At 42.0% G+C, this 16,390-nt stretch overlaps 1 protein-coding gene across 1 annotated transcript in view; it reads left to right on the top strand.

The window, feature by feature from the left end:
• Positions 1–14,297, top strand: part of NCF1 (neutrophil cytosolic factor 1) — a 134,296-nt gene extending 119,999 nt beyond the window's left edge. The window contains exons 9-11 of the mRNA XM_085649798.1: positions 3,168–3,275; positions 9,630–9,781; positions 10,494–14,297. Coding sequence (XP_085505924.1) covers positions 3,168–3,275; positions 9,630–9,781; positions 10,494–10,618 — 385 coding nt within the window. The 3' untranslated portion in view covers positions 10,619–14,297. The remainder of the gene's footprint in view (positions 1–3,167; positions 3,276–9,629; positions 9,782–10,493) is intronic.
• Positions 14,298–16,390: the final 2,093 nt, after the last annotated feature.

Consider the following 16,390-nt stretch of genomic DNA (forward strand, 5'->3'; position numbering starts at 1 on the left):
TGTGTAACATCAGGAGCATGGAGTCTGGATCCAGTTAATGAGGGAGCCCGGAGTCTGCACCACACGCGCACAGCGCGGAGTCCACCACCCACACCAACGTGCAGACACGGAATCACGAAGGACGGCCACAAGCCTAAACCACAGGGCACGTGGAGGCACTAATGAGCAGGGGGTGCAAATTAAAGCCACACTGTGTGGGTGTGTGGCGAGAGCAAGCCAACCCACGTGTATGCACCGACTGGTACCACAGGAGGCCACAGGACAGATGGTGACCCACAGAGGCGAGAGAGATATCACTGCTTGTGCCTGCACCGACTGGTGCCACAGCAAACCACAGGAGGGATGGTGACCCACTCAGATGCACAAGAGTCACTGCTCTTGCCTGCACCCACTGGTGCAACAGCAAACCACAGGGAGAATGGTAACCCACTCAGATGAACAAGAGTCACTGCTCGGGTCTGCACAAACTGGTGCCACAGCAAACCACAGGACAGATGGCAAACCCACTGAGAGGCGAGAGAGAGAGTCACTGCTCGTGCCTGCACCGACTGGTGCCACAGAACAACACAGGAGAGATGGTGACCAACTGAGAGGCGAGAGCGAGTCACTGTTTGTGCGTGCACCGACTGGTGCCACAGCAAACCACAGTGCAGATGGTGACCCACTGAGAGGCGGGAGAGAGAGTCACTACTCTCTACTACTCACTCCCTACTACTCACACCCTACTACTCTCTACTCTCTACTACTCTCTCTCTACTACTCACTACTACTCACTCTGTACTACTCTCTACTACTCGCTCTCTACTGCTCACTCACTACTACTCACTCTACTACTCACTCTACTACTCACTCTCTCTACTTTTCTCTCTCTACTACTCTGCACTACTCTACTACTCTCTACTACTTACTCTCTACTACTCTCTACTACTCACTATCTACTACTCTCTACTCTAATCACTCTACTACTCTTTACTACACACTCTCTACTACTCTACTCTCTACTACTCTCTACTACTCACTCTACTACTATCTACTACTCACTCTCTACTACTAACTCTCTACTACTCATTCTCTACTACTCTTTACTCTCTAATACTCTACTACTCTGTACTACTCTTTACTCTCAACTCTACTACTCTACTGCTCACTCTCTACTACTCTTTACTACTCTAATCTCTACTACTCACTCTCTACTACTCTTTATTCTCTAATACTCTCTATTACTCTACTCTGTACCACTCTTTACTCTCTACTACTCTCTACTTTCTACTACTCACTCTCTACTACTCAACACTGCTCACTCTCTACTACTCACTCTCCACTACTCTCAACTACTCACTCTACCACTCACTCTCTTCTACTCACTCTCTACTACTCACTCTCTACTCACTCTACTTTCTCTACTACTCACTCTACTACTCTCTATTACTCTACTCGCTCTCTACTACTCTGTACTCTAATCACTCTCTACTACTCTTTACCACTCACTCTCTACTACTCTCTACTACTCACTCTACTACTCTTTACTACTCCCTCTCTACCACTCACTCTACTACTCTCTACTACACTCTACTACTCACTCTCTACTACTCACTCTACTACTCTCTAATCACTCTCTACTCACTCTGTACTACTCACTACTACTTTCTACCACTCACTCTCTACTACTCGCTCTCTAATACTCTCTACTCACTCTCTTCTACTCACTCTACTACTCTCTACTACACACTCTCTACTACTCACTCTCTACTACTCACTCTCTACTCTCTGCCTCTCTCTCTACCACTCTCTACCTCTCTCTACCTCTCTACGCGCACACATATGCATATATATATATATATACACACATATATATATATATATGCATATGCATTTATATATCTGTATATATTTACATACATACATATATAAACATATATATATACATCTGCATATCTATATAAATACAAATATAAATGCATGCATACATATACATATATGCATACATATGCATGTTATGTACATGAAAGTTTGAAAACCACTAATAAAAGCAAAACTAAAAAGCCACCTAATTACAAACAGAATTGCTTTAACTTAAACGAGGCCGAGACCTATTGCATTTTCAATGCTTGTTTTTAACTGACCGTTACATATTCTTGGGTGGAGCCTTGCCTCGGGAATGCAGTTGAAACAGTATTGGGTTTCTTACAGCGATCATAAAATGTAGGTTTCTTAAATAGTTGTGCACCTTTCCTCTGTGTCCGGATAGTCTTGCTTGATAGTGAAGTGAAGTGGCTTGTCGGTTTCTGGTGTGCACATTCCTTCTGCTGGTTGATGTTGTTCCTTTGGTGGTCGCATATGGAGCCGAGGGGCATCAATACATTGTCTGACCCTGGGACAGCTTGTTAGTACTCATCGTTGTACATTGAGGTCTGTCTCATGGGGGATTTTTAAGCAACTCTATTGTACTCTACTGTTTTATACTGAAGATGTTGGCACAATACTACTTTACTGACACTTCAGCGGATATTGGAAGCTGGGAGAATTTACAGGAGATCTTTCAATCACCACACAAATATGTCAGAGCACAACTCCTTCTTACCCCCAAAAATGATCAATCAATTAGTTTCTCAAAATTGTGGAGAACTGGCCACCTCTGGTATAGCTTCACTTGAATGCAATCACGGACATGGTGGTCTGATGACCCCAGCAGGTCACCATCCCTGTGATTTTAGTGATTCCTGATGCGTTGCAAATTGCGACCTACCTCATTAATATTCATGAGTTAGGTCAATTTGCGATCGACCTAGGAATCGCTAAATGAAATTCATGGAGTTTCGTACATTAGGAATAGCGATAACCTAATTGCTATTCACAAAAAAACGCAATTAGACGATCAATATTTCAAATAATGCTACATGTGGCCCCCTGGGCCTAGTTTAGAGTTTGTCGGACCGGATACTTAATCACAAAAGTTATGGATATCCCGTTCGTCGTATCACAAATGTAGTATCACCTCTGGTACTTGTAATTCATTAGACGGGATTCCATTACATTTGTGATGGAGTGTCCCATCCGCAGAACTCTAAATCAGGCTCCAACTCTGAAACTTCTTGTAAACTCTTAAGCCAAAAACATAGCTGCATGATATACCATGGGTGATTACAGAGAATTCAAATGTTTTGCAGGAAAGGTGATGTGACTGGCTATTACCCATCCATGTTTCTACAAAAGTCTGGTGAAGAACCCTCCACAGAGAAATCTCAACTGAGGAACAAGGGTGCCCCACCTCGAAGGTAGGAGAAATTGAAATTCAGGCAAGATGAAACTGTCTCCTCCATACTGGAATGTATTTCTTTTTATCAAATGTGACTGTTAAGTAAAAGGAACATGCCCATGGACAATAAACTGTCACTTACTTATTACCACCTTAAATACTTTAGATAACCTTTTTATACTCATTGGTAATTTATTTTATAAAAAACGAAAATTGTATTGTATGGTTATTTAAATAAACAATAAATTGAAATATTATTGTTTTATGCAAATCATCACTATAGCAAATAATTTTACAATAATGTCATAATTGTACATCAAATCATCCATGATTAGCTCTACAGTCTTCACAAAATAATACCAATTTCATGTTCAAGTTATTTGCATATCCTCATGTTGGAACTGCCACTTTCTGGTTGGCTGAGGCGATGCTCCAGCCAGGCAGAACCTACCACTCCCGTCAGGGCGGGTGATTACCTGCGCTCACCCTTGGGTAGCTTGGCACTGAGCAGTCAGGCTTACCACAGAGGCAATGTGTAAAGCATTGGCACAGCACTCATTAATGATAAATACCTTGAGCGTCACAAAAGAGACTTCACACAAGGATGTATGTAGATAACATTTGTATTCAACACACACAATAGTCAACACAACATGAACATCATTTACTACTGGGCATAAATCACATTTGGAATTATTACTTGGAGTATTAGGCCCAACCGTGTTCAAATGACACCATCAGCATGCACACTTCTGGTGTTTTTTGCAAGATCCTGTTCCACACCCCACCAGCACCTCTGTGTGGTGCAACACGTTGTCCATCCCTGGCCCACCCTAGTAATTCTTATAATTCAATACCACACAGTTAGAGGGTGCACCTCGGTCACAACAATATCAGAAATATGTACATACACGGAATTATACTACTTTTTAGCAGCACAGCGGGCTGAGGCTGTGCAGGTAAAACTAGTGTCAAAGGTAATGCTCTTCTCCTCTGGCAAAAAATCAACGTGTAAGGCGCGCCAGCCAGTATCGTGAATCACAGATGGTCCATAGACAGTCACTCCCACACACACACACTCACTTCGCACCGACACACGGTGTAAAGGATATCAGGTCGGTCTGTACTGAACGTGCTCATACACACATATACACTCAGCATCCTAATGCGGTGCACTGATACCCAGCACGTCAATTGATAGCACACTGCAGACCCGTGGCCCCAAGCCGTCCTCCACAACTCCAACTCACCCCGACTATCCTACACCAACTGATTGGAAATAAAATGTCCATCTCCCCCCTAACCCCCCCCAGCCACTAGACTGCACGCGGCCAAGGTCACTCTTAGGGTTCCATGGAGGCAGGTGGGGAGTATGTAGCAGGACTAACTAGGAGGCAGTCGTCAAAGGCGGGTTGGGCACCCATCGAGCATTTCACCCACAGGATGCGGAGCAGAAAATGGCAATAGTCGGTCTCACTAAAGGGGTCTACAAGGGCCTTCCGGCATCAGCCCAATTTTGCGAAGCACGGGGGTCATGCAGTCTCTTGACCCGCTTCCAAATGTTCTCGGAAACATTCCTCCAGCCCAGTCAATCACTCTCACAACCAAGGCCCAAGCTGGGCAATACTACCTGGCAACAAGCTGTCATTGGGAAAGGCCAGGTGAGGAGAGGGCAGTTGGTCTGCCACGCTGAGGGCCAAAAACTGAACTGTCGATGAATGGAGAATGAAGAAGGGGAGCCTCCCGCAAGGAGGCATCCCATCAGGTACACATTGATCACAGTCGCACCCTGGCAATCTGAGCACAGCGTCTTGTGTGCAATGATACGAGTCGACCCAGACCGCTCCAGTCACACACAACGAAGGTTGCAATTTCCGTACCTCCGTGGAAATGAGGCACAACATCCGGTGCAAGTTGATATTGGGCCCTACCAGACACTTATGGTCACACACACGCAAGTTCAGCAATACCTCACGAGGTAGAATGAGGCACTAATACGGTTACCCACCTACCTCCGAGGGCCACAAACTGTGAATCGGACACTGCACGCAATGAGCATGCAGTCGGGGTGTCGCACAAAAAAAATACGTCACAATCGACTAAGTGGACCGCGCTGGATCCCACAACCAGTGAATTCCCTCCCCACCAACAAAACGCATATGCATGCTAAGGTCCCCATGATGCGGAGCCACATGCCTGACTCCAATGATAGGAAACTTGATGAGGCTGCTCCACTACAATCCAGTTTTACAGCCTGAAGTAAGTTCAACCATTTCCCAATGTTAGCCTATGGAAAGAGCAAACCTCATAGGTAGTGAAAACACACATGGCTGTTCCTCACTACCTGGGCCACAAACACATGTGTACTTGCCTGGCCTTTCACCTTCCACTCGCTTCACCCATTAAGACGTACCTTCATGGTGCTATAGTGGTAGGGAAAGGTCCTCTCAGGATGGGGATTTAAACAGGCCAGCCTGAGTTCACGCGCAATTGAGCACACACAGATCTGGAATGGCAGGTTGGACACATGTTTAGAAACACCATAGGTGCAAAGTGCACACCAGCCTTCAACAGCAGGCGGAACGCATGTGTAGGATCACCCCGGGTGCAAATGTGCACACCGGCCTGCAATGGCAGACTGAACACATGTTTTAAAAACATCACTTAAGCGCCTCTTCCTAGCATGTGTAGGAAGGCACGTGCACTTTCACACTGCATTTACAGTGGTAAAGTGCCCCAGGCCCTAATGCCACAACAAGAGTCAGCCACACCAAGAAGATGTGTCCAAAGGAGAGAGCCAACCCTCTAGGTAGGGAAACCCTACATAGGGATTCATCCCTACCCGGGCAATGCACACACAGGTGCACCTTCGCAGCCACTCACTTACCCTGGTGGTAGTGAAGGCCCCCTCAGGATTGGCTACTGAGTGAGACAGGCCAACTTGAGCAGGAGACATTTTTGACAGGCTATTCCGGTGGGTGGCACAATCAGTGCGGCATCCCCCTGCTAGCCGGTGTAGCACCATCCTTGGGTATGTTCTGTACCATTTTACAGGGCACGCACAAGTACGACACCTAAGCCAATCAAGCAAGCACCCTATCCTGGCATGTTTTAGGAAGGGTGAGCACACTTCACCGCTGCAGTACAGTGGGAAAGTGCCCAGAGTCCTAAGGTCATGAAAAGAGAGTTGGCAAAAACCAGGAGGGCAAAAAGCAAAACGTTTTAGGGAAATCAGCCGAAGAAGGGCCATGTCCAACACCTCAGAGCAGGGAAATATTTTTAATGTGTACTACAATTAGGCAATGCATACTAAGAAAATCTTTTTTTTAACCATAAATACCCAAGAGTGCCTAGAACAGTTGTCTTTTCCAACCTGTTTTTTATTAATAGTAGTTACCTATGTAGCTCATGATCTACTTTTTTGGAAAAGCCTGGCCTAGAACCTTTTTCTCGTATATTGTTGCTATTTAGATAAAACTTTGTTACTTTCCAGTAAGTACGGACTGGCACATACTTAGGTTTGCCAGTACAATCTAACTGGCAACCACACCATGTTTCCAGGCATTGTCATTCCTTTGAGACTTTAATTTGTGAACCTAGTGTATTCTGGGAGTTGTAGTCTTCAATTGTGTTAAATGAATCAATTGAACCAAACTCCATTTACTTTTAACAGAACTGGCATGCATAGGGAAGAGTTAATCAATACTCTATCTCCTCCAGAACTATTAATAAAGTCAATGGAACTAATTAACAGTTACTGTCGCTAATAATGAGGAGCTCCAGGATAAAATAGAGAAACAAGGTCACAAAACACAGACAGATTTAGAAATATCAGTTTTGATAAAGTAGGGGGTTATTTCTTCGGAGGCATAGCCGCTACACCCCCTTCAGAACTATAAGTATGGCTGTCAGCATACACGGTGGAAGTAAGGGGTGCGGGGGTGCTGTATCATAACCATGCTGGATTTCAGAACTTGAGAGAGTAATAACGATGCCATTGAATGTTGTTTTATCTTGTCATATTTGCTGTCTTAAAAGACAGAGGTCAAATGTCAGGCAGTGTAGTCTGACAAATTGCTGATTTTACATTTAACATCGGAATTGTTGTTCTCTTACTGCAAAGTGATAGGATAGGGCTATGTGATGCTCTTCCTGGGGTATACGGAGTGTGAAAGCAAAGGCTGTAGGATGTAATTTTTCTCTATATACAAAAAATGTAAATACATGCAAATAAACTGCACAAATATTTCAAAACGTCTGCAGTTAGGAAAGCACAAATGAAGCAATTTCTTTATATAATGCTGAAGTGTCATGTAATAAAACGATTTTAATAGGATCAAAGCAAATCAAGTCACTTTACCTGTATGATGAGCAAATAATAATTTATAAATATTTGCTGAAACCTGAGTGGAAAATTTAGTGGCCATTTCAATGGAAAGTGTGCTCTCTGCAAATGACAGTGCGCTACCACACCATACTGCAACATGGCCGCTCTCATGCTGAATGGGCATGGCTCATTTGCTACACTTTTTCTTCTGGGTGATGATTGGATTTTTCACAGTCCTTATGACTTCAGTGATGTAAGATTGATGGCAGTGCCCCACTATGAAAATTGTCCGAGCACCACTGGCATTCAGTGTGTATTGAGCTCCTGCTATCTTGAAATCCTTTGAATTCTGACTCTTACAATTTATTTGCAATTTAGGCAAGTATATCTTTGCATACCACCCAATACATGGTAATGACACTTTAGCTCTTCCTTCATATACATCCCACCTACCTGAAAAGCTCCTGTGAGTTGTGGTACTTCTGTTCTTCCTGGTAGTTTAATGTGCCCCTACCGCCTATTCATTCAACCTATGTGCTCAGAACTTCCACTGCTGATGCCTCTCAATAACGTATCGAAACGTCCTCTGTTTACTGCTGGGAGGCCAGTCTTTTCCCCGATGTACATCTTCACTCTGGCATGTGTAAAAACCTCATTAATACAAACAATGAAGGAGGGAATGCTTGCAAATAATATAACCACTAGCAATCGCCCACCTCCTATAAAACAAGGTGCTTTGGGTGGTGCCTAGTATATTTTTGTTGTTTTGAGTGTGCACATATTTATAAACAAAGGAGTGGCCTACAATTCCTACATAAGCAAATGCATGATTGATTTGAACCTGCAGAGAAATAATATTTCAGGTTACTGTGCCAGAGCCTGAAGTATTGGCAGATTAAATAAGTTTCTCTTCTGCACTGCTTTTAAAGCTCCTGGCTTTTTGCCTACATACTCTGAAAATTGTGCTGTAAAAATAAATTATGAGCTTCCATTTGAAAAAGATCTTTCCTCCCACATGGCTCATAAAGTAACAAAATGGAGTTGGTAATAAAACATTTCAGGCATACGCATGGATCCCAGTCCAGCTCCAGTCCTAGTGGTGGAAGTTTATGCAATCTGGCAACCAAATAATAGATGGCAAACACAGAGGCATACAACATCCAAGGCTCTTGAGTGCCCAGAGGCCAATGCTGAGAACAAAACCTAGTCACCTTCTCTTCCAAAAACTCTTGCCAATTAAATTGTTCAGGAAGTTGTCAAAATAGTGAACCAGTCACTATTTAACCATCTTACACTTGTGCCAGTATATATGACTGAGCTTCCCTGCTCATGGATTAACTGTACAACAACTCCAACCTGATCCATATTATAGTCCATTATTCTAAATTGCCTGTGTACACCAAGTTCAAAGAAATGCAGTGTTAGCGGGATACAAGGCCAGCTTTGCACCTCGATAGCTAGATTTTAATTATAATCAAACAGAAGCACACAATATGATATTGCAGGATGCAGGATATCAAGAAATCCAGAATACCCATATCACTGCCAGACCGAACTTCATCTCCCTTTACCTGAAGAATTAGTTGTACCCTCTTTAACATTCCACCTGTCCATCCGCTGTTCTTACACACCGGTTATTATGTTTGGAAGAATTATGATATGGGCTTAGCCCTAACCATGACTTACCAACTGTATAAGCATGAAGAACCAAACCACTGCGCAAGCTTAGATGGAACCCAGAGCACTAAATGGTTTCAATGTGATATGCTGGCACTACCTAAAGTACTTGAACAAAGCTTGTTAGTACTGAATTGAGAGGTGACCTATCAATACTAAAAAATGTTATCATGTTAACATATATGATCAAGGGCTAATCAGTGTTACATCTTTTGCTTCAGTTTTTTCTCCTGCAAATGTCTGAGTGCTTCAAGGTTTAACTAAAGGCTGTTAGCCACAGTAAGAATGAATGAATATTCGTTTTCAACAACTGCACTGTACAATTTCCTATTTATTTGTGGAGGAAATAATATACATTTTTTTCATCAGATCCACCATCCGCAATGCCAAGAGTATCCATATGAAAGGGCGCAAACAGCTAAACCAAGAAACGTACCGGAGGAACAGCATGCGGTATCTCCAGCAGCGCAAGTCCCGAGACAACCTCATAAAAGTGGAGAATGGAAATCCCCAAAATCTTGGTATGTTTCAGGATGTGATTCTGCTATTAATGTTCTACTGAAAGTTAAGTCTGATTTGGGAGAGCCTTTGATAAAGCTCGCCCAAGAAAGAAGTAGATTTTTTTCTTTTAGATATCTTCAAGAGATTATATCAGTGATGACGAGTCATGTGCAATCTGCATTTTTTTTACTTTTACCAAGTGTAGCACCATGCCTTTTAATTCTGTTAATCTTCCAAAATTGAAATTCAATTTTTTTGTGATTTCTTGTTGGAGGTCAAATTCCTGATACCTTCGCAAATGAATTGCTGATTGCTACAGCATTTCCTAATTTCGGCAATAAAGAATAATCTTTAAGTAATTTAAGTAAACATCCACTTTTACACTCTTGGTTGTTAAAATCAATAATCCATTTGTGAGAAAGTCATTGGCTGTATTCTAACAATAAATCCGACCTCCTCTCCTTCTTTTCCACTAGTAGATACTTTGAGTGAGTTTTAACGGAATGATCCCTCTGTGAATCCTAAATAACTTACTTGGAAATTTTGTTGCTACTGCTGAATTTTTTGATGGAATGATCTATTAGTGAGCATTATTGACTAAACTAGAATCTACTGCAGAGAGATTTAATGGAAGATTTTTTAACAGGAAGGTTCATCCTAAGTAACACATTTGAGATATTTTGTTGTGGTTAAACGTTTTTCCTCATTGTTCTTTTCTGGTTGATTTTCTAGAGATGATCAAGGAGGTGGAGAATACATCTAAGAGTCAGCCAACCATACCACCCAGACCGAGCAAGGACCTCCTGCTAAATCGATGTACAGAGCAGACCAGGAACAAAATCAGAGCAGGAAACTGAAGAAAGGAGCATAAAAGTACTTTGATGCACCCATAAAACTAGGCTGCCGGGACCCTTGCTTTCTGTGGAACAACCTTGAAAGACCAGTGTAATACCAATGGTAGTAGATACAGTGTTTAAACTTGGCAAAATGTGTTGGAGTAATAACAATACGTGTTCACCTAATGACCGATCGGACTAAACTTATCACAAGCATATCTACAAGTCACTGAATCTTGAGCAGAGTTGGTTAAAAAGCCATGGTGCATGACAGATGTCATTGATGAAGTAGGGCAACTATGGTGGTGAGAGATTCCGTGCAAATAATGTCCCTTTCCAAAATGTTAGTTGCATGTGGAAAGTTGAAAGGCCAAGAGATCCAGAACATTCCATATATGTTCTCACCAGTAACAGACAGAGCAAGACAAATGTAACATAATGCACAGTCACATGTTAAATGTGTGATAATTGGAGCTGGGACTTCACTTTGTGTTTCCTTTACTAATCAGCAGAAATTTCACAAAACCAAATGGCTCCATGATTCCGCAACTCACCTTTTATAGTATGCCAACTGATCTCATACACAAGCGTTGATATCCTAAGAAATGCCTGCAGCCTGTGGCATTATTGTTATGAGTAGATCGTTTTAGCTATTGATACTATATTGCTTAAGTGACCCACCAAATTATGCTAATGCATCAAAAGTGTTATAAGAAGTCCGATGACTATCACTGCCACTAGTGCATGATGGTTTTCCGTCAATGAGCAAGAAAATGATGGGCAGTTAATCATATACTGATCCACATTTTGTTTAATGCTGATTGTTCCAAAAGATAGCTGTCTCAGAAATTATTTCACACAATAATGTATCTGATAAGTTTGTAAGTAACAGTGTATATATACATAATGAGGTTCGGATAACACGAGGGATGATAAACTGCAAGGCAGATGAATCTGTAAGGGTCACTAAAATCTTCCACGCGACGTAAACGCATGCGATCTGTCGCATGCGTTGCGATGGTCGTTCGCCTGAGATTTTATCATGAGATAAAAATACTCACGTTAGTTTCTATGTATTTTTATAGCAATTATATATTTTTGTAGGAATTTACTTGGCTGAAAATCAGCAATTCACAGCAATTATTTTCCGTAATACATGGGTTTGGTGTCATGACTGAATTAACAGTTTTATAATCACTGCTATTGCAGGAATGATAGTACCCATACATGCAATGTAAAAAGCAACCTTTACTCTTTTTCATTTGTATACCTCCTGATCACTTTTTGTAGAAGGCTTGAAGCAAGTTTGCTAGATGAAAAATCACCAAAGTCAGGATGTTATGCGTCTACATTTACATAAGGGTATAGTTCAGTGATTTATCCTAAGCGATAAACAACATTAAAATTAATTAAAGCCCCCAGAGGTACTTTCCATCTAACTGCTCCAGTTGGCATCAAAAGAGGTGAATAGGCCTTGACGAGTTCCTAAGAAGATCAGAAATTGCGGTCTACTGAAACAATACCACTGCCAATAAATTATCAATTTGTTGAGAATAACTCTCCTTTGATGGTAATATAAGAGGCAGTATAATTACGCATCACGACCAGCAGCGTGGCATTACTACCGGGATAAATACCAACAGTGGTCAAAATATCACTAGGAGAACAGTATTGTTTTGTGCAACTGCCACAAATTCAAGAAGCTAAACAAAGATTGCTGGAGCTCAGCATTTACCACGAGCCTGCTAAACACGATGTGTGAATGTCAGGGACAGCAACAGGCGCCCTGTAACAAAAAGACCCCTGACAACTACCTGAATACTTGGTGACCACACCTTACCTAAACTGATGGTAGCAGCAGCTGCTTTTCATTGTGTCCCTTTTTCAGGACAGTACAGAGCCTCTCTCATTGTTTCTTAACATTGACCACTTATTCAGGGATATATATGTTATGCTAATAAGATTAGCTGCCTCTTACCACAAGTGGTAGTGCATTTACTGCCGGAAGTTTATTTTAACTCCACGGAAGCGCATTTGTCTATATTTACCATGGGACACTGAGCAAAGGACCAGGGGGCTGTTTCTAGGGGAAGGGGTGGACTGATCATCTTCTATGCAGTCTTGCATAGAGTCCGAGGCAAATACACACAGTTTTCTTATAGACATATAATATGTCACCAAAATTCTCCTAGAGATAGACATATTCATTTGCTATACTATCTCACTACGATATAGGCTGGAATGAACACCATCTCCTGGGCTGCTTTTAACTCCAAGTTGAACATTGCATTCAGTAGTACTAGAGCTAAATGAGCATCTAAAGGCTAATCTCGGCTTGCTGATTGGCTGAGATGCATCCAAAGTTAATCAGTGAGGCACAATCTGCATGTACGTATGTATTATTTGTGTAGCACGATCCTAGCCTAAAGGCAGCAGAGCACTGTATAGGATCAAAGGCAAGCATACAATAATAGGACGGTAGGAGAGGTAGTTGGGTTCTGGGAGAAGAAGTGGGCCGTTACTGCATTCTGATGTAATGTTCTTTAAAGAGATGTATCTTCACCTTACACAAACTCTTTCCTAAATTGAAGCAATGTTGTGATGAAAACAAGGATGTTGTTCCATATCCTGGGTGAATAAGTTCAAAAGGCTGCTGCCTTAATTTGTCTCTGTCTGTAGTCTGGTGGTGTACTTGCAACGAGTGTACTGAAAACCACCAGCGATGGTGAGCGTGTCTGCAGAATATGTGGCGGGGTTGGTTGTGATGGCTTTCTAAAGGATGCAGCTGGTCTAGAAGATGGTGCAGGCAAATAAAAGGAGCTAATGGGGTTCGTTGAGGGTGATGTGGTAATATTTGTTCCTGTCTCAGGTCAAACGTGCTGTTTCTTGTAATATGCTTTTAAGGGTGGCCAATTGGAGTCTGAGAGGCCTAGGAGAGCAGGGCTTTACCACCACCACCCCCATTCAAATGCAAGGGTACAGGGTGTGAACAGCAATTCAGAAGTTGATTCCTAAATTAAACAGTCTCACTTTCTTTAGAAGAAAGCGCTGGTACCTGGCTTTCTATGGTTTTGTTTATGCAATGTGTACTTTGAGGGTGAGGTTGGTGTTCAGGATGACTCTAAGTGACATGGGGGGGTGTGTGCTTTGCTTCAGAAACAATCTGCACCAATCCGCTGTTTAGGTATTTGTTGAACCTGGTATTGGGTATTGTCAGCAAACTACTGAATACAAATGATTACCCTTTAATACACCAGCAAATGTGAAGCTGGAGAGAGCACCGTATTGGAGTTTTAACTCCATACATTAACATTTATTTAGGTTTTAGCAGTGCCTATGGGGGTTATTGATAAACAATAACATTAATATAGTGATGTACAATAAGTATGCTGGACTCTGCCCCTTGCGTAGTATAAATGTGGTATAGTATGCAATCAGAACCTGTAAATGTCACAATAGTCTTGTTACTCGTAGGTAACTACCTATGCTAATAGTATTCTATGAACAGTGAGGTAACTGCATTTAATGATGTAAAAATTGTAATGTTTTATGTATAAACTTTTGTAAATACTGCTTTAAATTATTGCATTTTTAAAATTGTTTTCAATGCCAACCTAATGAAATCTATGGTGGGTTGTATTTGTCTGGCTTTGCTTTTTTCACTGTAAGTTTTCTTAAATAAATATTTCCATAAATCTTCTATATGTTTCAAGAGAATTGCTATGTTAATAACACCTTGGAAACTGTGACATGCCACACATGAAGCTTTAAACCACAGGAAATCTTGTTAGAAGTGTTACTGAAGAAAGGCAGTGTCTGAGGGACATCTGACAAGTTAGGTTTTCAAGCTCCCCCTCAACTTTTTGGGGTCTCATTTGTATCGGTCCTGGAGATAACGTGTTGCATTTAACCAATCAAGGCATCACCAGCATGCGGCCAGCCCATCACCAACTTATTTCATACTTGGAGAAAGCAAGCCATTGTAAACGAGTTGGGCATAACGTTGAACGTAACTTTTCCTTGTCGACGCATGATCAAAGGTCCATTTGTTCTTTGTCTCCAAAAGACTATGAATATGGCAGAGTATTTAATATTTTACCAGCAGGTAGGCAGTTCGCTGATATGAGCTAAAGGGGTGGGGGCGAGGTGTGCATACATTAACTGTCTCAGGATTTATGACTTTTCCTCCATCTATTTTGTAACCTGCAGATCTGTTTTGCAGTTAGGCAGGTGTATACGGCATTGGGATAGGCAAATCCTTGCTCCAGGCTAAAGACAGATTTACCAAGGCCAGTTCTTTTTCTCTGGTTGAAAAACTAGTTGCATATCATAGGCAAAGAATTGAAATCCTAACCCATGATAGTGGACAGGCATAGAGACTCGTGCATTGGTTGAAATGCAGAAGCGAGAGAGAGGAATACCCAGGTGCTCCACTTGTAAGCATGCAAACTAGTGAAAATAAATTACCTATCTGTGCCCTTTGGATTCTCCAGGAGGTGACAATGCAGACATTAGGGACACAAACCTATGATACCAAACCAGTCTTCTGGCCTATCATTGTGTATGTCATAGCTCCCGCTTAAGCCAAAGGAATGTAAGTGCAGAACCAAGCAGGGACTCCTTACAATTTGGAATAAACTCATTAAACTTCCGAGACAACAGCAGGAAAATTTTGGGTTCATGAGAGAGTTGAAGACTGCCCTGTTCTGCGAAGTATTGCCTGATCAACCTTCCTCAGATTGACTACTAAATATGTTCGTAAATTAGTGCATCCCTTCTGTACACGGCAATTAGAACTAAGCTTGGGAATAGTCCCACAGACCTCTGCCAGGGACAATTAATCATTCTCTCCTTATAGGACTGATCATAGGGAGAAGGCCCCCACTGCCTTTGGACAAGAGGAACTGGGATATCTGGGAGCTATGAACGTTACCTGTTTTTATATTTCTATCTTTAAATTACCCCTTTCTCTCTTAAATTTTACACCGCTTGCCTTGACGTTTTAGAACGCCTGCCTCGTTTTCAGAAGGTGCTGAAGTAGGTAGCTAAGCCCCTATCACTTTTCAAAGATCTTATGGCACAACTTTTAAACTAATTTCACTGGCTTCCAGGTTGGAGTACAACAGAAAAGCATGTATATATGCAAAAGCCCCACAGGATTATGTACAAGGATATATCTATCTCATAACAAGTGAACCAAAGCAACCATTCATGCAAGCTGAGATTTCAGGAAGGATGCAAATTTCTGATTATTTCCTGCAAACCATATAAGGGGCACTTCTAACACTATATCAGGCAACACATTTTGTTGTGGGTTACATTTCGAATTGTACTACTACACAGAGACCATATTGCAGTCACCCAGTTTGCTGGGTTTCTAACACTGGAACCTCAGCGGGCTCTGCCATGAAACACACTTTGCCAACAGCCCATCTACCTCTATAAACTAGCCATGCCCTGCTACTTCCTATGTGCCTAATATGCCATGGTGTCTCACTTTCCCCTATATCAAGGTTTTTGCCATTGCCCGAATGATGGAGATTACTTTGTTGAAAGTGCTCATGAAGTGCTCAGCTTAGCCATTTACCTGGCATGTTAAATATACTTTTATTTTCCAAGAGACTTAAGATGCTCAGTGAACCCCCAGCCCTGAACCCTGTGCCAGTCTGGAGGCCCTTCCCAAGCCTGTGGGCACTCAGCTTTTCTCTAGTTTATTTACATTATATTTCACTTTATTTTCGTTTTTAGGTCTCGGCTAGCGAAGGCTGCGCTTGCGCAGTCTCGCTCGCGAGA

The sequence above is a fragment of the Triturus cristatus genome, chromosome 3_2 (assembly GCF_964204655.1).
Source record: "Triturus cristatus chromosome 3_2, aTriCri1.1, whole genome shotgun sequence".
Classification (NCBI taxonomy): Eukaryota; Metazoa; Chordata; class Amphibia; order Caudata; family Salamandridae; genus Triturus; species Triturus cristatus.